The sequence below is a fragment of the Zosterops lateralis genome (assembly GCF_965231275.1).
Source record: "Zosterops lateralis genome assembly, chromosome: 1".
Classification (NCBI taxonomy): Eukaryota; Metazoa; Chordata; class Aves; order Passeriformes; family Zosteropidae; genus Zosterops; species Zosterops lateralis.
In genome coordinates this window covers 133,880,621-133,903,492 of record NC_139762.1, presented here as the reverse complement: position 1 = coordinate 133,903,492, position 22,872 = coordinate 133,880,621, and the positions used below count along the sequence as shown (strand labels likewise).

Sequence of the window (22,872 nt, the reverse complement as noted above, 5' to 3'; positions counted from 1 at the left end):
ATACAGGACACACAGAATATTATGATAGGGTTAAATTTTTAGAAATGACCATTTAATTTTTTATTTGAAGAACTGCTCGTTGAAAGTGGAGTTATTTCAGGTAAACAAATATACTAGGCAAGCTCCACGCCTAAACAGTTTGAAATAAATAACCACTAAGAAAACTGCATTGAAGATGAGGAGTTCAGGTATTAACACAAAACACTCTGGCCACAGTAACACACTGACATCTCTAAAGGCTTTTCCAGGTTTGGATTTTACTCATTTGTAGATTTATTTTTTTAAAATAATAACCTATCCAAGAAACTCATGTGTAAGAGGACACAAAGAAGAACAACTGAAGAAAAAACCAAATCTACGCAATTAACGACTTCAGTCAAATAAGACTGACAATGGTTGATTTTTTTTATCAAACCTGAAGGACATTTGTTAGAAAATGATTTCCCACAAAAAAGTGACAGCACTAGAAAAACCAATACGGTGTATTTTACTAACTGAAAAATCAGACCCTTTGTTGATTTAACAACAGGAGACCAAGAAGGAGCAAAAAGTACAGCAATTAAGCAGTGAGTTGTAATTTTTTCCCCACTCATGATAACAAAAGCTTTAATTAGCAACATAGGTAAAGAAATGTGATTACAACAAACTATGCCAGATCCCCATACGTTATCACTGGAGCTATATTTATACCAGATAAGATTGTGACCCAGAATTTTTAAGTACATGATTATATACAAACACTATAAAGTATTAACTTCATGTGCACATGTAATGCCCTGTAATAACACATCCTTCCTTGCATTCATAAAACACAGTTTTTTCAAATATGAAGTTTAAGAGCCTTATAAACTACTACTCACACAAACACAATACTATAATCACTCCAGAGTTTCATTACAAAACTATAGTTCAGTGAACTTCTGGTACTAAAATCATAGTCCAGAATATTTGTATGCACTTGTAGTGTGTAAAATAAAACTTGAATATAACACAATTATCTAGTACAATTTTTGTGTTAAACTGACTGTATAACTGTAGCCAGGAATTTGAAGTTCACGTTTCAGTTCGATCTGAAGTTACCTTTCAGAAGAAAGTCCTAAATATACTCATGTACTGAAAAAGCTATCAAGTTTCTGCTAAGCAGTTTTAGCAATTTTTTTTAAAGCAACTAGCCTATTTTGAATAAGCATTTGTATAGTTACTTTGTAGTAATCAGACCTCTGCTTTCTTGGGTGGATTGAAGAATCTATTGGACAACTTTATCTTCATTTTTCTACATTAATAGCAACTTAAAGCAGCAAAAATTTGTCTTTCATTGGAGAGACACAAAAGAAATTTTTTCCTAAGTTCAGACCTGGCATGATCAACCCCAGTTTTCTCAAAAATGTTGGAAAGCAATTCACAGCAAGAGCAATTCTTGTTTTCTAACTCAAGATGTATTACCAACACAGACAGTTCTTAGAACGTTCTTTGTATAGATTGTTAATACTGTTCTTCCACTGTATATAACAGAGCTGTATGTACTAAAACAGAACAATAACAGCAAAATCTAGAAATAGTAATTCTTTTAGACAGAAAAGAAGCATAGATAATTGGACAATTTAACCTCCAAAGTATTGAGTTCTTCCAGGTTATAATATATACCGTCCCGGTGTTAGCTTGCAAATTTCAGCATTCTTCCAGTCAGTGCAACTAACCAGAACATAAACAAATGAAACTATTGGAATTAAAAGAGGACAAAGTTAAGTGAAAAAATTAGGTTGAAAAGCAAAAGGACAGAACAACAGCTAAGGTACAAAAAACTACAGTACACAGTAATTAAGTATTTGGAAGGTGAGGAAAACTCTGAAAATGTATGTTAGCAGATGACTTAACTTTCCATTAACTTGCCTTTTCAGTGTTTCATGAATTATAGTGTTACATGGTTTTCATAGTCAAGTTTGAATGAATTGATGCATGTCTTGTGTTCTCCACATCAAAGAAAACTTTGCTTTGTATCTAGAAGTATTCTTGCCATTGATATTTTCTATTATTCCCACCTACCAAGTGCATGCATTACACACCTAAATGCACCACACTGATTTCTGCTGTTTCCCCACACTACTCCAGTCTGCTTCTGAAACCAACAAATGGTACATTACCGCCAATTTCTGAATCCACCAGGGAGTGAAGTCTATCCCAAGCTCAGGTGAGCATCAAGGTCAGATTGAAATGGGCAACCAAGACAATCTATTTGGTGCTCTGGACATTGCAACTTTAAAAAGCCAAAAGGAGGCTTACCAGAAGAGCTGATAACAAAGCACGTCTCTCAAGCATTTTTTGTTTTCTTTCCCCATAGTTAAAGCTATTTTAGCAGCTAACATTTGTTAGCTGCTAAAAAGCACAAAGGATTTTATTTCCTTTCAAAATTTATTTTCTTTCACTGTTTACTCTTTCTGTTCAATCACTGACTACTTTTCAGTCTCAATAAGACTACTTTTTAATATTTATTTTAGAATTGATTACATTTTTCTTCAGTTTACAAGTGTAGACATTTAACTGGATCCAGGACATTAATTATTTCTTTCTTTCAGGTCCATTCAAGTCCTTTTTGCCTATATATACTACCCATTTGCTACTAACTTGTTGATTCCTTTCTAATCCCATTTTTTGGGGTTTCTCACACTTTTTATTTACTTTTCTGCTCAACTACACTTTGTATTTAAGTTAAAGGATAAACTACTTTTCCCCATCAACACCAAAGAGTGGTGTAAGTACTCTAAAATGAACCAAAACCTGCTTCTGTTTAAGCAGGTTTTAGCAGTTGCTTTTTAGCAACTAAGCCTGGTATGTGAATTCTGTCCTTTAAATTATGTTCAGCCATGAGTCAAGTAAATCTACTGAAATTTCCACTAGTTCTCTATGCTTGGTAATAAACTTACACTTTTGGCAGAACTCATCACCTCTAACCTCAGATGCTTGAAAGTTAAGCTAGTCCAGACTAACATAGACACTCCTAGAGAGGGAAGAGAGAAACCTCCTGAGTGATTCATCCTATTCTAGCATGCCTGAGATATGAGACCCCTGTCTGAGACAGCTGAAATGAATCATCCTCTTAAATACACTAGGAACCTATCTTTAGTCAGCTTAACCTGGGGGAAACAAATCTAGTACTTATGCTGAAATGATGAATACACAAAATACTACTTAACTAAGAGGAAAAAAAAAAAAACAACATCTTATTCAAATGACTTCTATGTGTAATGTGGATAGAATTTTCAGAATTTCTCACTAGCATTGACTGTTTCTGTTGTCTTCAGAAACAGTTCAAGTTTGTTTGGTTTTTTTTATGTAGTTTAAATAGCCTAATGTTTATCCAATAGACAATTCACTGTAATTCAAGGTGGAAAAACTGGTCATGAAATGTGAAGACTGTAAAAGAGATATACTACCAGAAATGAGAGAGAGAACTGTAACTTCTCTGACAACACTGACAAGTAGGAAAAGAGAGACTTGAATATTAACAAGTAATTTTACTTTAATCTTTTTAACAAATTAAAGACTTCCCAATTTGTACTTAATCAGCTTGTACCACAAGTAGTTGTGGTATTTTAAAGAAGCACATGGGTTAGCAGTTCTTCTCAATCCTGCTGTTTTAATCCATGTTGTTCCTATCAGTATTAGGCTCTTACAGAAAGTCTCGTACAATATAACTATTGAACTATCTTGACTAGAAATGTTATAGCAGATGTTAGGCACTCTATAACATATTTTGCAATCAGCTACATCAACAAAGTATTTGTAACAATGAACAGTTCAGAACTGACAGATCTACTTTCTTGTTCGCAACTGCTTATCACACCACAGATATCATGTATGTTTACCAGGTGCTTCCTATAGTCAGGATACTTTCACAGAAGCCTCTCACAAAAGATAAGGTCATAAAAGAGATGAAAAACGTGCAAGCTTCATACACTCATGGTTTTATCATCAGACAAAATAGCTCTGGGTGAAGGACTGTACTAGTCACAGAAAGCACACAACAGCTTCTATTAGAGTGAGAGAACAATAAAAGTTTGAAATTCAGTTTGTTTTCCTCTTCCTGGCAGCATAAATGTAAACTTAAATTGTTAAAATCCTCATACAGCTGTTCAGAGTGAAACATCACTTCTAAATTATAATAAATCAGTTCAGAAATAAATTGTTGCAAAGCCTGTAGCACTCTGTATTGCCAAAACAGAAAATAGATGCAATGCAAGGACTTGGAGAGTCACTCACTGTAGACTTTCATCTGGCAAGGACATAACCTCATGGATGGTGACGGACCAGTGGCTGTGGAAAGGGAGGGGGCCTGCTCCTTTCTGCCACAGTCTACAGTGGCAGCAATTCTAGATCCAACCAAACAAGGATTCTGAGTCTATACATACGAACCAGATGGCAGAGCTTCAGAAACTATAGATCAGCAATCAAGAACTGTCCTTTGTTATTTGCTTTATCTCAATGCCTGCAACCAGTAACAGACCTTACACACACTGATAATCCTGCTCTTGAACCCTAAGAAACACACTGTAAGCTGAGGATTGTTGCCAGAAATCTCTCTTCCAAAGCCATACTCAGTAACTTTGAAATAAACCATATGCAACTTAAAATACAAATATGTAGTTCATTCAACACAACTTACTTTTTAGCAGCACACACTATTCTTAAGAATACTAATGACATCTAACAGGCCTTACCAAAACTTCTTGTGGATTATCTCTTTTTAAAATATTCTATGTATCTATTTAACTCTAATTGTAATGGCAATACAGGTTTTAGCAGATATAAATCATTCTGGGTATAAAATCATGCAAAAAAAATAAGCTTTTGGAACGACAATAGAACTTTGAGAATAAACAATAATATGGGAGGGTACATTTCCATACTTTGTCATATTTGCCTAATGATATGAGGACAAGAAAAACAACTACAGTGGGTACAGGGCCATGCAAATGGATTCACACTACAAGCCTTGCAAGGACAGACAGAGAGAGAGACAGAGGAAGAGATCTGGTGCTATCACTACCAGACTGTTATCAATTCATCTAGCATACATATACATATATCAGAAATAATTTCAGTGATGCCCATAAAAATCAACTCAGACACCCTACTCTACAAATACAGAAAGTATGAGCAAAATCTGGTCCTCAGATGATTGATTTGGTAACGTACCTGAAAGAAACCAGCACTTGAACAAGTTAATCTACTGCATTTTATTTCAGATTATATTCATCACCTCAACACTTTGCTTCTTTGCAAGCAATTATTGTTTTCTGTCATGCTGATTAACAATCATAATTTCTCCTGGGATAAACCTCATTTGAAATAACTGTATGTTTCCATTTGCCCTAAGCACTCTTAGAATTATTTGTCCAGCAAGTCTCAGAAATAATGCATTGTCTCTTCCCCTAATTTTTAGGATCAGCCTGTGAATATTCAAGTGTTGGCAAGTGCCCACATATGTGCAAGCCTTTAGCTCTCCAAAACAGTGGTATGAAAGTATTTTGGTTTCTATTAAAATCACCACTTTGTTTAATAAAATGACATCTTGACACATTACATCACAGCAAAGTGATCATGTTAAAAAGCAGTGTCAATTATTTCTAACCATTTCAGCTACAGCAGTTTTCTCCTGGGATAAGACACTGCTGTGCAGCACATTCATCTAGACTGAGCCTGGCCTCCTTCTTTCTCTACATGTTTGATATGTTCTCATTATCGCCACTGTTTGCTTTTGAAGTCCTTTCAAGACAAAGATCACTCATTCAAATATATTTCCTGCAGAACAGTGAAAGTGCTCTCTAATTTCTACTCCTGACTTTCTTTTTATTAATGGGTTTGAAAAAAAAAATATATATATATATATACGTTTTCTAATTTTTAGGGAAAAACTCTAAACACACATGCTACAAATGAGCATCATTCAGATACACTGGCTACTCAAGAGGTTCTATCAATTAAAAAAAAAAAGTCTCACATCTTTTCAATCTCTCCCCATTAAAACTTCAATACAAGAACTCTATTAGACATATGCAAGTACTGGCCTGGGGTTCAAACTACATAGCTCTAAGCACTTGATTAGAAAAGTAGCAGAAGCACATTTTAAAAGATATTTACATGACACAAATAAAGACTGTTGGTTAATATAATTTTCAAAAATTATTTCAATGGAAATGAACAATCCATGAGATTCTAAATCAGCCTGCAGCAGAAGAGAGAGGTTACTTCAGAGAAATTTTAACAAGTTTCAAATTCTAAGTTTGAAGGCTCTTCTTCAAGTTCATATATCAATTTAATTACATAACAATTCTGTTCCATCCCTACTGCAGAAATATTCCATCTCCTGTAAGAATTCTTCATCCAATCATGAACACTTCATTTTATACTCTACAGCTGAAATCATTATCATATATGAATCCAGTTTTTAAGTGACTTTTAGACGACTACATAAACAGTAGCAATAGGTACCTGTTCCTACACAGTAAAATCTTAATTTACTTTGTCGAAAACAACTGGATATTTTTATTTGAAAAAATCAACACTTCAGCTGGTTCAATATCAAAAACAGCCAATTTCCTATCATTGCAGGTGTGTTCCCACATGTATGTTGTATCACACAATTTCAAAACCAGTCTAGGCCTCTGTCAGTCAAACCCAAGAAAAAGACTTAGCAGTCAAAAATACATGTTTTCTTTTTCTCTATCCAGCAATAATATTTGTCTTAACAATATTTATCCAGTGATGACATAAATGTGGCACTTTCTTTATTTATTTTTACTGATCCTTTCAGAGTTAAATTACTGCAAATATATACATATAGTACACAACCTGTGAGCAAGTCTGCTTTGGGCCTGGGTTGACAAGAATTTTTTCAGTCATGTCTTAGAACTCTTCAAATGTATTCAGAATTTTTGTGTCAGAGCCACCAAATAAGACAAAAAAGAGACAAAATGGACCTTCGCTATAAACAAAATTAGAAACAGATGTACAGTACACATGAACTAAGTACATGTGAAATTTGTGATTTGTGCATTTCATATTTTAAAGAAGATTACCCTTATTAATTTGCTATTCATATTCCGTCAAATTTGACCTCAAATTTAAGTCAATCCAAGTTCAAGTTTTGTGACTTTCTAGTAAGAGGACATTACACTACTTGTTGTAACCAAATAATCCCTTTGTGAATTCTATCCATAGCTGCAAAAGAATTCAGAATTTCATTGTTCTTAAGAAAATAAAAATGTGCTGACTGAAAAGGCTGGAGTTGCTTTGATAAACTGCTTAAAGTTGAGTAAGCTGTTTAAGTGTTTCTTGCACTTTTTAATTCTGTACAGTTAGAATAATGTTTTCTATTTGGATCTATGTATTTATTTCTTGAAACATAGCTTTCTAGTTTCTTTTTGAGATATAATTTTCTGCTTGATGACAAATTATTTAATGTCTTGATTAGAAGAAGGGTTTGCTTGTTTAACTTAGGTCAAATTTTTATTCAACTAAAGTTGATCTAATACTTACATAGGTTTAAGCTGGACTGAAAATATGGCATGACAGGTTTAAACACGGGTTAGCAGTAAATAAAAAAAAAAAAAAGTACAAAATATACAATCTTCTACTTTTTGTTTTGGAAGCCTTTACATGATCTCTAGAGAATGGTGAAAAAAAAATAAACATCACTTCAACCTTTTCAGATCTCTCTTTTGCCTTCAAGAAAGAAAACAAGTGATCCTCTAAGGTCCAGTAGCAGGAAAGAATGAGAAACCATAAGAGGTAAAGCACAAGGCAAATGCTGATGTTCAGATGAAAAAGATCTCCTTTAATCCTGGTAGGATCCAATCTAACTCTGACTTAGCATTGTTCAAAAGCTTTTATCAGAGAAGCCCCTTCTTTGCTTTGTCCATATTCAGCATCTGACAAAAAGTAAGGAAGATGAGAATCATAGAATCGTCAGGGTTGGAAGGGACCTTTAAGATCATCAGGTCCAGCTGTCCACCCAGCACTGTCACTGCAACCTCTAAAACCCTAAACCCTAAACCACCCTACCCAGAGCCAGATCCAGACACCTCTTTAACACCTCCAGGGATGGTGACTCCACCATCTCCCCAGGCCACCCATTCCAGTGCCTCACCACCCTAATGCCTAACAGTGAAAAATGTTTTTCTAATATGTAACATTAATCTGAATCTCCCCTGTCTCAATTAAGGCCATTTTCTCTCACCATCCCAATGCAGGTGTGGCAGAAGAAACTGAACCCCATCTACTACAGCCTCCTGTCAGGTACTTGTAGACAGTTATGAGATCTCCCATCCTCATCTTCCAAAGTTGTTTCAGATGAATGTGATACAGATAAACATAAGAGAATCCTTTACTTCGGGGAATATGAGAATCCAACAGTGTCACTAACATGCAGACAAGTCAGTGAGAGGTAACTATTGCATTCTTGGAAGGAGTAGTGCTGTGAGATCTTATGCACATTCTAGTTATCCTAGGAAATGAAAATACATACATGCCCTCTTCTGTCTCTGATTACCAAAAAGAATGAACGTATCCTTCATTTAGTCAAAAATTCTACATAAGTAAAATGCAATGAATTAAAATAATCTAAAATATTTAAAGGAATATGAGCTCCAGAGAACAGGAGTATTGCCAGGGAAAGATAATGTCAGGCGCAGGGAGGGGGGTGGATCTGGTGCCAAGCAAAGCCGAGGGCTGTGCAATCACCTCTATCAGTGCTCTATCAGTGTCTACACTCCAGCCAAATCCAGAGAAAACAAGGAGTCAAAGATTCAGGTCAATAAGCTTATAGGCGATTTGCACAAACTGCTCCTGCAGCAAGGTAAAAAACAAAGTCATATTGGCTTTTCTTTTTTATTCCTTCTCTTTGAACTCCTTGGTCCAAACACACCCTCGAAATGTCAGTGTTATATGCAAGAATTTAAAGAGCTGAGCTTCTTAATCCTGTTAAGAAATAAGAACAAAGTTGCCTGTAAATATCTCCTTATTGAGCTCAAAGTGATTATGGTATAGCTGCCTTCTGCTGATCCTACTTCCACTCGCTATAGCAAGTGGTAGAAATTTGTCACGAAATCCATTACTGAAAAGAAAAAAAATATTGATTAAAATGTTCCTGGTTGGAAAAATGGGGAGAAAATAAAGAAAAGAAAGCATAAATCTACTGTTTGATCCAGAAGTAGAAAATAGCAAGCATATTGTTAGTCACTACATCTGTAACATGAAAGAATCAAGAAATATTTACACAGTTGCACACAGGCATTCACACAGACACAAAGTCATACTCCAGAGGAAAAAGGGACACACAGAAATCGTTTTCAGGATGTTATTATAGATGGTACCATGATAGCTTTGCACATGAAGTATGAAGGGATAGATTAATACACAGATGAACTTAGCTTTGTATACGCTTTCTTGTACGAGGACTCACACTGCAGCTGTTTCTCTGAATCTCAAGCCTGGCTGCACAATCAGGTCACATGGTTTAATATAAAAAATTCCAGTCCCAAGCTGGTCTGGCAGGCTAGTAACAACATAGATGAGCATGACTATGTGTTCATGAACAGAAAACTTAGTTCTAGCTTGGAACTCATTCCTTTCTGCCCAAGAAGAATATGAGAAAGTAGAACCAGGTATAAACTCAGTATGCAAACCATGTATTTCCTGTGTTTCCTTCTTCCTGACTTAGAACTGTATATGAGTTTCAGACTGTACTGGATTCCCTCATTTTCCTCTTCCCCCACAAATAAGGATAATCAATATCAGGAATCCAAATCACTCAACCAACTACAAACACACATTGCTACAGACATACAGTCTGCAAAACCAGTGTGTCCTACAGATCATAAAATCATTGCCTCCTGAAACAAACACCCTCCATGTCACCTCATGTATCCTCCCTATCACTCTGTGTCACCAACTGAAGCAGAGTTAACACTGGGCAGCAGAAGCCATTTGCTTTCCCATCTGCCACCAGGAGTTTTAAGGTCACTGAATCTCCTTCCACTGAGGGCTGGTGCCAACATTACCTTGTGCTGAAGTAACCATGGAAAACCTACAACACGAGGAACAACAGCAATAGTCAAGCAATGAGCAGGAGAATTTGACACAATCATCTGTGCAAGCAGCAAGAAATGAACCTGCCTTCTTTCACTAATTATCAGATACAGTCATTCCTTCATTTGCCTCCTTCTTCTGGCAACAGACCAACATTTTCTCTTTTGATTATAAATCTCCATTTTCTTCTCTTGCCTCTTTCCTTCTGTGAACACAGCTACTTAACTATCTACTAATCTCAAATGATCTCTCTTATCACTTAAGATAATTTTCCTTTGAAAGTTAAACCCTAATTGAACATTTCTGCTAGGAAGGTCACAAGGAACTTTAATTTGTTTAGCCAGTTACCACCACTACCAAGTCATCAAGGCTCCTATTCTTCTTTCTGTTTACAGAGAGTAAAAGCTGTCATCATATGAGCATAGCAAACTTTCTAACAGACAAGAACTTTAGTTTTATTTTTCCTGAGGGTATTCTAGGCAGGATGACAGCAGAGACTGAAAAATCAATTATAAACTACTTCACCTCACAAATAATCTTGATTTAGAACTTTGATTTTCACCCCATCTCCTTCAACTTGGCCTCCATATTGTTCTGTTGCTTTTCCCCCCCTTCTATCTGCCCTTCTGCAACTTCTACTTGCCTCTTTTAGCATCACCTTATTTTCTTATTCCAACCTACAGTAGACAAAATTTAATCTTTATGTCCTATCCCCTAGCTTCCAAATCCAGCCTATCTTTGTTCTGCATGGGAGACAGGCTACTTTCTCCTTACACAGACTGTTGAAATACTGACATTTAAGTAATAAATTTTCTACATCTGAATTTAATCTGAATTAATCTTCGTTTGATACAGACTCTGATTCCACATGCCCACTGACTGAAAAAATATTCAGCAAGGGATATTCCAGGCTAATAAAATCTTTGTGTGGACAGGATCATCAGATACCCTCATTATTGGCAGTACAGTAATTCGTGGTAGCTAAACATAAACAGCAATTTTCAAAGGCTGTTTTCAAACTGACAAAATTTAATGCACTATTATCAAGGCTACCTTCCACAAAGCTTTTTGTTTCTACTTCAAACATAGAGATCAGTGCAGATTTGTAGTAAAGCACCACGATCCTGTTTCCAAAATACTCCCTTTCTCCTTATCTCACTGTCAAAACTGCAAATGAATCAAACTTAACTGCCATCAATTACGAAGGTCTTCATCCAAAAGGTAAAAAAATCCAGAAGTGGAAGCTTAAAGCAAAACCTGACAAATAGTAGGTTGGTAATTTCCCTTTCAGCTTTGAATATTTACATGCTTAAACCACTGCTCGCTTCTTCACATAGACCACATAGGAATATTCACATGCAGCAAAGTTAATTTTGCAGTGCTGCAGAAGTGTGGGAGAGGAGGAACTTTCCAGATTCCTTGTCGTAAAAGCCATCAGTGAACAAAAGGAGAAGGGAAAAGTAATAGCAGAGAGTCAAAATTTTGAAAACGGAGAAGTTGTAAAATGACATGTAGCTCAATCAATGTGATTAATTTGCTCCACACTTTGCAGAGGTTTTCGCCTTCACCTTCTAATTCTGGCAACTATTCTGCTGAATCTATCTCACAAACCCAAATTAGTAAGATGGGAATGACAAGTATGGCTTTATAAAGGTTCCTGTTGGCAATTTAGACAGTAAGGGACTGCTCTCTGCTTATAATACCATCAGGCACAGTTTGACAAGAAAATCTCTTCAAGAAGCCAAAGTTACCAAGTTGTGAACCTGTAGGTCCTCTATTCTCATTCCTCAAAATGAATTGTGACTTCAGTAAATTTTTGCATTCAGTACCTAGTTTGGATAGCAAAAAGCCCCTGGTTTTAGGTGGTACTTGAATTTACAGAGCTGGGTAAGTATAAAAAACATACCATGGATGAAGCCTCACAAACACCTCCTCCCCAAGAGTTGTGTCACTTGTTCCCCATGCTTCTTGATTCTTGCAGGAAGCCCTAAAGACTCATTTGTCCTCTTGCTCTGGGTCAGCTGGGAAGAAACCCCAGGGGAGGGAAATAGGGAGACAGGACAGATAAAATTTATATCCAAGAAAACACCTTTACTTTCTAAAACCATTAATGGTCCATGCTAGCAAGGGCAGAATTCAGAGATAGCATAATGGATTTCCATGCCAGTTCTGACATATTTCTGAGAAAAGGAAACCTGTTGCACGAGAAAACAGAGATCTACACTTACTTTCTCCTTATTTGGAAATATTTGTCATTTACACGTTGCCAATACTATCAAAGAGCAGAAGAAAAATCAAAAGTCAGGCCCCAAAAACAGAAATTAAGACTGCCTTTATTTGTTCTCTGACCTATTTGGTACACATCTCATTTTCTTGCTTTTTCATTTTCATAATGCCTTTTCATTCATGATGTTAAAGAATATTTCTAGGAAAAAAGAGAAAAGCTTATTTCTCATACTATCTTTTAATTTCATTACTTAAACACTAGAAAGAAAAACAAAAGGCTATAAATTCTTAACAGATTCATTAAAAAACCCAAGAATTTGTCTAATTTTTAGTATTTACTATATAATAAAGTCACAAGCCCTTCCACTATGAAAAGAACACAAAAGAAATTAATTCGCTTTCCAAATTAGTTTTGTCTTCTTAGTGTTTATCGTCAAAAAAACATAGGTGGCCTCATGCCAATGACACTTAAGATGTGACCCTGAAGAAGTAGGACATTCAATAGAAGTTGAGACATTAATAAAACCCCAGCACATTTCCAGTCTCACATTCCATATCCTCTTCCCAACCAGAGATTCCCCAATTTGCTTCAAAGTGGGACTTTTGTCACACTGCCTCAGCTGAAGGTAGATTATAAATTTTATGTAACCCTTGATCCTTAGAAGTCTTTTCAACTCTTCTTCTGCAGCAGCTGCACTGGAGACACTTAAGATTCTTTTATAACTACAACACACAAACTGCTGGGAAGTCAGAAGGTATTTAGCCTGAAGAATCAGCAGATGTCCGTAATAAAATATATAATCAAGATAATCAAGATTCAGATATAAATGTATTCCCCCATTTGATGCCTGGTCTTTTTTAATACAACGGCTTGGATTCAGTAATTACCCTGAAAGATGTATTTATTTAAATGGAAGATCCAAGACAAATCGAAATTCAACATAAATTTGCAACATTGATTGCTATTTTTTAAAAAAATCAATTTTTTTTTCTTGATTTCACCTAAAACCATTTTCCACTGGTAGGCCCTGGAAATGCACTAAGAAGTACAAAGAGATAACTAAATCAAACTTATATATATGAACTAATAGTGAGACATAGTATTCCACTGCTGACAGGAGGAATTCAAGAGACACCAGTATAACAATTATGCAAATAGTGGTTTAAATATTTATTTAGTACTGCCAATAACAGGAGGAATACTTTTTTCACCTGGAGAGAATGGTGTCTGTAAGGCATGTGAACCAGTGAACACAAAGTAACTGTAGTATTTGTTCACATCGCAGTTGTAATACTACTAAATTCTTCCTGTTTGTAAAGAATCTATTGATAATCTGGTCTTTCCTCACAGTAAGATTTGTAGCAGCTGAACCTCAAGCTATCATTAGACTGTTTTCATTTCTTAGGATGACTTACAAAGTATCAAGATCCTGTGGAAGCTACATAGAGGATATATAGAAAATCCATTGTCGTGCCTTTGCCACTGATGACTGAAGACTCTCTAGGAAGGACTGATATTCTGCAGTCAGAACACTTGACTCATCAAACAGATTTATTCGACTTTGTCCAAGACAGATGAAAATAACACAAAGCCAGAAGCACATCAAGTTATCATGAGAAAATGTATGTCAATATCCGGGAAAGAACAGAAAGACAGAGAAACCACCAACATCCAAATGCCTGAGGGATTTGTGGACTAACAGAAGAACACCACCACAACAACTTCAGCTATTTGAGAGGCATCCTTACCTGCAGAAGACAAACAACAAAGCAATCAAGTGGATATCTGGCAGGAAGAAGGTTAATTCAATGTTCTAAATAATAACAGTGTGCTTTTCTGTCAGCTGACTGGGGAGCAGCACAACTTTGCAGACTGAACTGGTAAGAATGAATTGGTGTGTCTTATGCTAAAATACCTCCATCTTCAATAATTTGCAAGCAAAAAGTGCACCAAAGAAGTATTTGCAACTTTAAAACTATTCTTTCACAAATCACTAGTTTTCTACTGTGCATAATAAATTCTATAATAAGCCCTATTTTAATCCTAGAATCTACAGACACAATCTGTTTTCCAAGCAATGTTTCCTAGGCAGAAAAGCAATGAACAGACATGCTACATTGCCAACTTCAGATCTGATGATAATTGACTTCTGGGGCCTGTTCTCTACAGCTAAATATGTAGAAAATAACACCTGGATGAAAACATTAAGGCAAGATGATTCACGTCCCTGAAAAGTGTCCTTCAATATATTAAATATTAATCCCTTACCAGATCTCTTTTCACAAGTGACTCTCTTTCCTGGGGTTTTAAGGTAGCATTAATAGGAATTTTTGTACATTTTAAACCAAAAAATATCTTTGATCAGCATGACAAAATTTGGCCAGTATTCTCTGAAGATGTTGGCTACAATGATTACCTTTATTACAAAAGTATTCCACTTCTTCACAGCTCAGATTTTCAGGCTCAAACTCTGCCGAAAAGCTTTCCTCCAATGGAAAGTCTTCTTTTGAGACAGTATCATTTTCCTCAGACAGGCACTCTTCTTCTTCATCCTCAGTGGTATCTTCAATGGGCCCTTAAAAAAGAATCAGGGACACTGTGGCAAAACATCTAACAGGACAGTGTGAAATAAAACCTTAGTGAACTTTTAACTGGCATTCTTTAGCTAGTTTTTCCTTTCCCAGCTGTGCTCAGCATTTATTAGAATTGGACAAATAACATTTTATGGAAATTGAAATTGAAAGTGACTTTTCCTGATGACTTCAAATCAGAATATGCAAAGAGTCATTAATAATATGTATTAATAATACTCGCACATGGGGTTTTTTCATTATTCATTGGGCTCTACTATTAAACACAGACAGTTTTAACAGCTGAAATCAAAGCTGTATTTATGAAACAACATAAACAGTGAAGAGCTTTCTCTTGTTTGTTAGTGATTGTTTTTGATGCTGAATTACAGTACTTAAAATGTTCCTTTACAAGCTTTGTTAATCAAATTAAAAGTACTGACAACAATGAAATACTAAAAAGGTTTTGACAGCACAAACTTCAGCTTATTCTGCTATTTTGCTTCAACCAGCCCCTGATGGTACCCATGATCATTCGCCAGACTCTAACAGATTCCCAGTCAATTGACAGGACTCAAGAGACTATTTACTTATTTCACAGAGTCCAAACAAATGTCCTGGTATTGTCCAGCCCAGGGCTACAAAAATATAAACTAGTTACAGAAACAGGTTATGAGTTTGAATTTGAAATGGTAATATGATGTCTTTGACTTTTTTTCTAGTTACCTAGAGAGACTACTGCTACAGATCCTCTCGAAGAGACAGCACCACACAGATTATAACACATAAGACCAAGGTTACCAATTAAAATATACTCAAAAATTAAAATCTTTCTAATATACACACACTTCAAAATCATTGGTTAATAGTAACTGTTTGCTAAAGACATCTCTCCTGCAGGATGCAGAATTTCACCCCAGATTTAAACAGAGATTTGAAATAATTCAACATATTTTAATTTAAAAAATATTTTATTAAATGTCAGTATGTTTCAAAATCCATCTTAAGACTGGATTTCAAAAGAGAGATTTCATTATACATGGTTGAGGCTTGAAAAAAATTACGCATTTCACTCTCCAATGAAAGCACAGCCTCATTTATAATTGACTGAGTATTTCTTCTTCAAAATGAAAGCGAGCTAGCTAATGAAAAAAAATGTGATTTGTATTTATATGATAGTTTTACGGTATTAAATACACTATTCCTATATAATCTATCATGTTGAGATACAATACATAAATGATTCTGTTGTGTTCAATGAAAAGGAAGAAATAAATTTTTAGAGAAATCAAATATTGACTACCCTCTAATTTTATGTAATTTATTACGAACCAGTGACTACCTACATTTATTAAAACAGCAAAATTCACTTTAGGCGAGGTTGTGTAATTCTTGCTTCAGAGGAATATGATGGTTACTTTTTATTGAAATTGATTGAGATTCCCAGCTGGGATTCCATAAATTAATATAGCTTACTATCTTTCATGGAAATATGACTCTCTGTGCCAGCTGAGAATCTGACCAAATGAGCCCACTTTCGTAGACACATACTCGCCAACAGTAGCTGTCATTCAACAATATAGCTCCTAAAATAAGGGGCTATTATTATGGCTGAAGAAATAAAGATTCTCACTATCAAAGTATCCATTACTGTTAATTGCACCTTCCAGCCATGCTGGGAAAAAATCCAGCAACTGCATATGCACAGGGAATGAAGAGTGGCTATGGCACTGTACAGAAGAGAGAACAAAGCACGAGCGCACGCTGGAGCAATGCACTGCAGCTGAACATGGGCACTCCAGGCACCTTACGTGTCTCCAGGTTCATGAAATGAAAGCACAAGGGGGTTCTGCAAAAATTATCAGAAATACTACTCAAATTTCATTTTATTAGAAAAATGTGACATTGTCTGTAGAGCCATTTACTGGTGTGTACTCCAAGAAACACCTGAATAAATAAACTGAGAAAAAAATGTGCTATTTTAGGGAAATGTGAATTTTTGCAACATATAAAAATGTATTAATACCACACTTTGCATCATTTCAAGTGCAGCCATAAGCCTAAAAAAATTTTCTAAGTATTTTATATCTGAGGAAAAAATTTCAACTTCAGCCAACATTTTCAGTGAAAGTCGATTTCCTGCTGAATGACTAGCTCTTTATTATTGACTTTTACAATGTGTCTTACAAAACACAACAAAAGCAATTTACCTGCAAGTAATCCAATTGGCACGTATACATGACATTTAGGTCTGTTTCTAGATGTTAAACCAGTTTGTTTGCTCAGGTCACCAATATGTAATCAGCAAGCTAATCATCACTGTATGTTAATTAGGAAAAGAACAGAAATGCAGTTGCTATGCTTTCATTTGCAGCAGTCATGGAAACACACCTTATAATTTCCATTGACACTCTTTCCAAGAAAGGAGAAAAAATAAAATGTACACACCAGCTCCACAGCACTGGTTCAAACACCTGTCATTTTGTGGGCCAGGATTTTGTATTTTAAATCAATCTTAGACTAAAAAAAATACTGACTAATGCTACTATAGCTATATCCTATGTATGAACAGGTATGTAACATTTCCCGAAGTTACGTGTCCAAGCATTTGCAAACATAAATGTAAATGCTGTCACATCCCAAGGAGATCAGAGGTGTGCATGCATCTACACCAGGTCTGCCTCGCACGTGCATCCCATGCACAAAACCCAGCCAAGTTTATCCAGGTGCATACAGGCACACATCAGAGCTTTACCTAACAGGGGCTGGCATCAGAGTCTGTGCCCCAAACACCAGCAATGACAACTGCTGAAGTTGGAGAATCCATGTATAAATATTTTTCTAGGTTTCAGGCAGCTGCTGCCTTGTCTAATTCACCCATCTACAACCTGATCTTTGGGACAAATTCTGTCTTATGCACGTTGAGCTGTCTTTCATTTTTTAAATGTCAAAATACATTTAGCTCATGCCCAGAGCTGGTATATTGTAACTGATAACTAAAGAGTAAGGCATTATACAAAATGAATTAGACCAAATCCCAAGAATAAGATCTAAATTAAGTATTTCTCAGTTGCTAGTTTCATGGGAACTCAAAATAGATTACTTCTGTGGCCATTTTTAATTATCACTCAAACATACAGTGGGTTAAAGAAAACACTAAAATCCAAAGCCATTACAAAGAAATATAAATAGAGTAAATTCTCTATTCTTGACTACTTCATATAATTACTTACAAAGAAACAGATAATAAATAAAAATACATTTTCAGAATCTCACAATAAAGAGTATATGGAACTAAATATTCCTGACAAATGCAAAAATATTAACTATACAGGCTTATGTTTGCCTGATTTGGCCATGTGCCAGCAAAAAACCTCTAGCTGGTACCAGTAAATTACATCAGCTAGAGAACCAAGAATTTATCTGGTTCAAAGACTTAAAGGTGAGTTATCAACATTGACTAGCTCCTCTATCTAGGGAACAACCTTCACAAAAGCTACTGCTACTTCTTACCTGATTTAAAACACTTAAAACTACTGGGTCATATAGACAAAAATAGATGTGTTTTAAAACAATAGTTTCTTTCAACTGTTTTCTGTGATAGTGCTCTTTTCCCCCCAGTTGTTATTATGTTGACATATTACATTCCACAGTCCAAATATATGTTAATCAGTTATTTTAGTACCATGTTTTACCTTCTGCATTTCTTTTAAATTGTTGATTTAATTTAATAGCATTACTCCTATTACTTAAACTAATCATGTTATTAAGTACTTGTGGCACAACACGTACTATGTCTCCCTTTATTTCAACTGGACCAGGGTTAAGGTCCAATCCTGTTCTGCTGAAAAATCCTTTTCAATAAGTACTGATTAAGTGTGACTTTAAAGCCAGTAGCCATAATGACAGAGCAATAAAAATCCAAAAATTGCTACTACTGAAATTCATCTCAGTGTCATAGTGATCTGACAACAAGCAGCTCTGAGATATGATTAGACTCTTTAATAATTAAAGAAGTAAAATTTCAAACTTCAGCAGTTTAAGAATTTAGATGAGTAGTTAATTCCAGAGATAGTCTAGATGTTTGTCTTCTCATTTCAGCAATTCTTTTCCTATTAGCAGTTTGCAAAAGAATGTGATGCAATGTAAGGAGGTGATTCTGAAATGCTTCAGATTAGCTAGATAATGATGAATAGTTAAGAATTCCCAATTGCACTAGGTAAAACCTCCATTTCTAATCTTAAATAAAGGGTACTTTAATTTGAGGTAAATTAAGTCTCTATTAACTCATTCTGTATTTTGCATGAAGCCCTGAAAAAAAAGCTTTTTCCTTTATACAATAAGCAAATAATCATGTTGCACACAACAGAGGAATTAGACAGGTTGAGTAGTTTACCCACTTGATGCTTACTCTAATTCATCAATATTTATTGATATGAACACAAATCTCAACTCCTTTTGCAAACAGCAGAGATAAACAAGACACAGCAGAAAACAGTACAACTAGTGACAGCAACGAAATAGTCAATGTGGTAGAAATGTGTATGGCTTAGTGGACACAGTAGTCCACTTTGAGAAACCACCACATATAATTTGATACAAATAACAGTATCCACTGAGGAGAGGCTGAGGAGCGAACTGCATGTGCCTTCATGGAGAAAATTACTTCTGATTGAGGCCACTTGCCAGCACAGTGTGGGGAAATCTGAGCTGTGCTCCCTAATTTGTACCAGATTTACAGGCACTCAAGGACATATTTTTTGGCACTATTATTAAATGCTAAGTAAATAAATATTCCTAAAATATCACATACTGTAATGTAAATGCAAACATATAGATGCAAGAACACAAATACAGCTAGCTAAGTGGCAATCCCAACATAGTGAGTAAAAGATGCTAGCTCAGCACTTAAAAGGATAGGCCACATTTAATAAAACAAAACCAGCACTGCAATAATTTTAATAACACATAAGAGTGTGACGATAAACCATCAGAAAAGGATTTACACTCCCTTAACAAAAGACACTTTTGCTCTAATAAACACTCCTCTTAACACAAATTTGAGCATCGAACACTTTGAGCACATTAGTCCTGATACATCATTGCTTGACTCCAGTTTTATGGTACTATAACTGTAATGAAATAATTGAAATTCAATAACATTAAACTGGGTAAGTTCTGTAATAATTTCTCATAGTCAAATTCATCAGACTTCACCCTAATGAAACCACTTAAATGCATGCTCAAATTAAGCACGTGCCTAATATGCTTTCCTGTCCAGTGTTTTGCACTTAAAATGCATGTATCCTATAGTAGAAAAGTACCATTGAAATAATTATCTCATGAAAATGTGAAGTGGTTAGCTTCCTTCTCACCTACCAATATTCTCCTACATTTCCACAGCAGCAACATAAATCAGTGCTCTTAACAAATTAAGAATGCCTAATACTTGACAGTGAGTGGCTGGGGAGAGGTTAATGAGTATAATTAGTAGTAGCAGCATTAAATAGTAACAACTTCAATAAATCAGAAGCCTGAAATTCACTGGATCAACATCAGACATTTTGCATGTTCTGTGGGATCCGTTCAGTATTTCCTAGGAAAACATGCTGCCACATACAGATTATCCTGAGCTTATGGTAAAACCTAGGTATGTGATGCTCTCTGATTACAGTGGGAAAAGCTTCAGAAAAATCAATCCATTTATCTCCTGTTTCAACATGAACATTTCCTTCTAAGTAGAGACAATTACATAAGACAAGCAGCAGGCAAACACTTCCTATTAATTCACATTGTAGGGAATTTTTTTCTAAAAATTCAGTCAGGAATACTTAAAATACAAGAAAGGGTTCAATTTATTTCATTTTAAATACAGTAATGGGAGTGAAGACATCATATGATAATTCAGAGTTCTCTTCCTCTTGGGAAGTTTTCCATACAGGACCTCCTTAGAGACTTCTCCATCCTCTTCAGTCCACTGAATTTATTGGTTATTTATCTTAACTAAATTATTTCTGTAATTCCTATTACATTTTGAGCTATATTTAAGAGATGCAATGCTGCCTGTGCACATTGAACCTCTGCAATCTGTTTAGCAAATTGGCTGAACTTCAGAACTTTTGACCAGATTGGAAGATTGCTCCAATTTGTGAGCGATTCCTTACATCTCCATTGGGGCATCCAAGCAGAATGAACCACTTCTCACTTTCAAACTGGGAGAAACTCTATGACCATGATTCAGTGAGGAACTTAATAGAGAGAAAGGAAAAGTAATGCTTTTTGGACACTATAAATCTATACCAACCTGATTCAATTGAGCTTAACAGCAAGAAAAAGGTACAAAAGTATATTTCTGTAGGAAAAAAAAAGTTATTTTTAAACACGTAAGTTCTTCCTGCAGCCAGTCACTTTTAACATAAGTTGCATCAGGGGATCTGGTAAGAAGGAAACATTTTTATTAATTTTCCCCTTATCTGTAAAAAGAATGCTGATTTTTTTTTTTTTTTTCATTTATGTTCCTTGCCTGCAGGTAGCAGACTAAGAAAATCATATAGCAGAATTTTTTCCTTTTGATTAATTTCTTTCCATGTGTTATGTTATTTCTTATATATAATTGATTTCAGGTTTTGCTTGTAGCTGTACATCTTTTTATATCTCTACCTACTGCCTTCCTTCAATCAAGAAAGTTGAAGGAAATTACCTGAATTTTGTTAAGTTTATTAAAAAAGGAGCTCTGTGAATATTTAAATTGAGTTTTGAAATGGTAATACATGAAAGATATTAGAGAATTTTAATAGTAGGTTCAATTTGACCCACAGACTATTGTAGAAGGGGTCAAACTTTATTCAAATTATTTCTTTACAAAAAAAAAATGAAGCCTTTGATTTTATTAAAGTAGATTAATATTCTTCACTGCTAGGTCTTTTGGCACTTTGGTGCATGACAGCATTAACTGTGCTTGTATATGAACTTTTCAAAGACCTTTAAATGTTCCAGTAATTTAGAACTTCACTTTCATTTATCCTCTTGTCTTCTTTTCTCTTACCATTATCCAAGAGGCCACAACAAAATTGACAGTGCCCATGGTCAGTTTGCTCTTAGAGCCAAGGCCAGAATATTTCCAATCAATAAAAGTGAAATTATGAAAAAAGAACCACTGAATATATGGTTAGGTAGACATTAATTTCAAAAAATAGTCTGCAAGTGCACAGAGCATGAACTGCAAGACCTTTGCAGTTAAATATCAGTCCTGTTTTCAAGCAAGGGCTCATGCCAAAAAACATGTCTTAATTCTACCTACACTTGTAACAGCTGCACAGCAGATGCTCCACAGCAGATGCTGTTCTGTGTATTTCTGGTGATACAAGAGGAGAAGGAGAAGAACAAAGGGGACAAGACAAGTGTTGTGCCTCAGCGCCCTACAAAAATCACAGCAGCAGCACAGAACTACCACAGTACCAGAGTGCACCAATTTTCCTGAAGGGAATTTTTAACTAAAGCCTTCAAAGCAAAGAGCAAGCTGGACATAAAGCTCTCATAGATGCACTTGTGAACCTTTTAGGTAACTTTTCATGTTAGGAATAATTTTACAGTGGTAGTTTGGTAGTTTATCAGTGGTTTTCTTAAATTTAATGGAGTAAGCAAGGAAGATTTCTTGTTTCCTTACACAGAAATATTATCCCTGAAGCATTTTCCCCCAAATTACGATATATTTTGTCATTTTTAAACGCATCATTTATTTCTGCACGATTCCTATCTGCTATATTTTACAAAACAGATTTTGAAACTGCTGGTAATCTGATTCATTTCCCCATCATACGCAGCTCCTTTTGATAAAAATATTATCCAGGTCTGGTGTATTGTTTTAGCTAGATGAGTATGATGATAATGCTTAAACTTACAGGCTTAGGAAAAAAAAAAAAGAAAAAAATAGAAAAAGAAAGCACTATTTGTATAAGGAGATGGCTTGTTAATTCTGTGTTCTTCCCT

General features: G+C 35.3%; 1 protein-coding gene across 1 annotated transcript in view; it reads right to left on the bottom strand.

The window, feature by feature from the left end:
• Positions 1-22,872, bottom strand: part of ZFPM2 (zinc finger protein, FOG family member 2) — a 308,739-nt gene that overhangs the window by 236,837 nt on the left and 49,030 nt on the right. Inside the window, exon 2 of the mRNA XM_083855434.1 lies at positions 14,730-14,888. Coding sequence (XP_083711560.1) covers positions 14,730-14,888 — 159 coding nt within the window. The remainder of the gene's footprint in view (positions 1-14,729; positions 14,889-22,872) is intronic.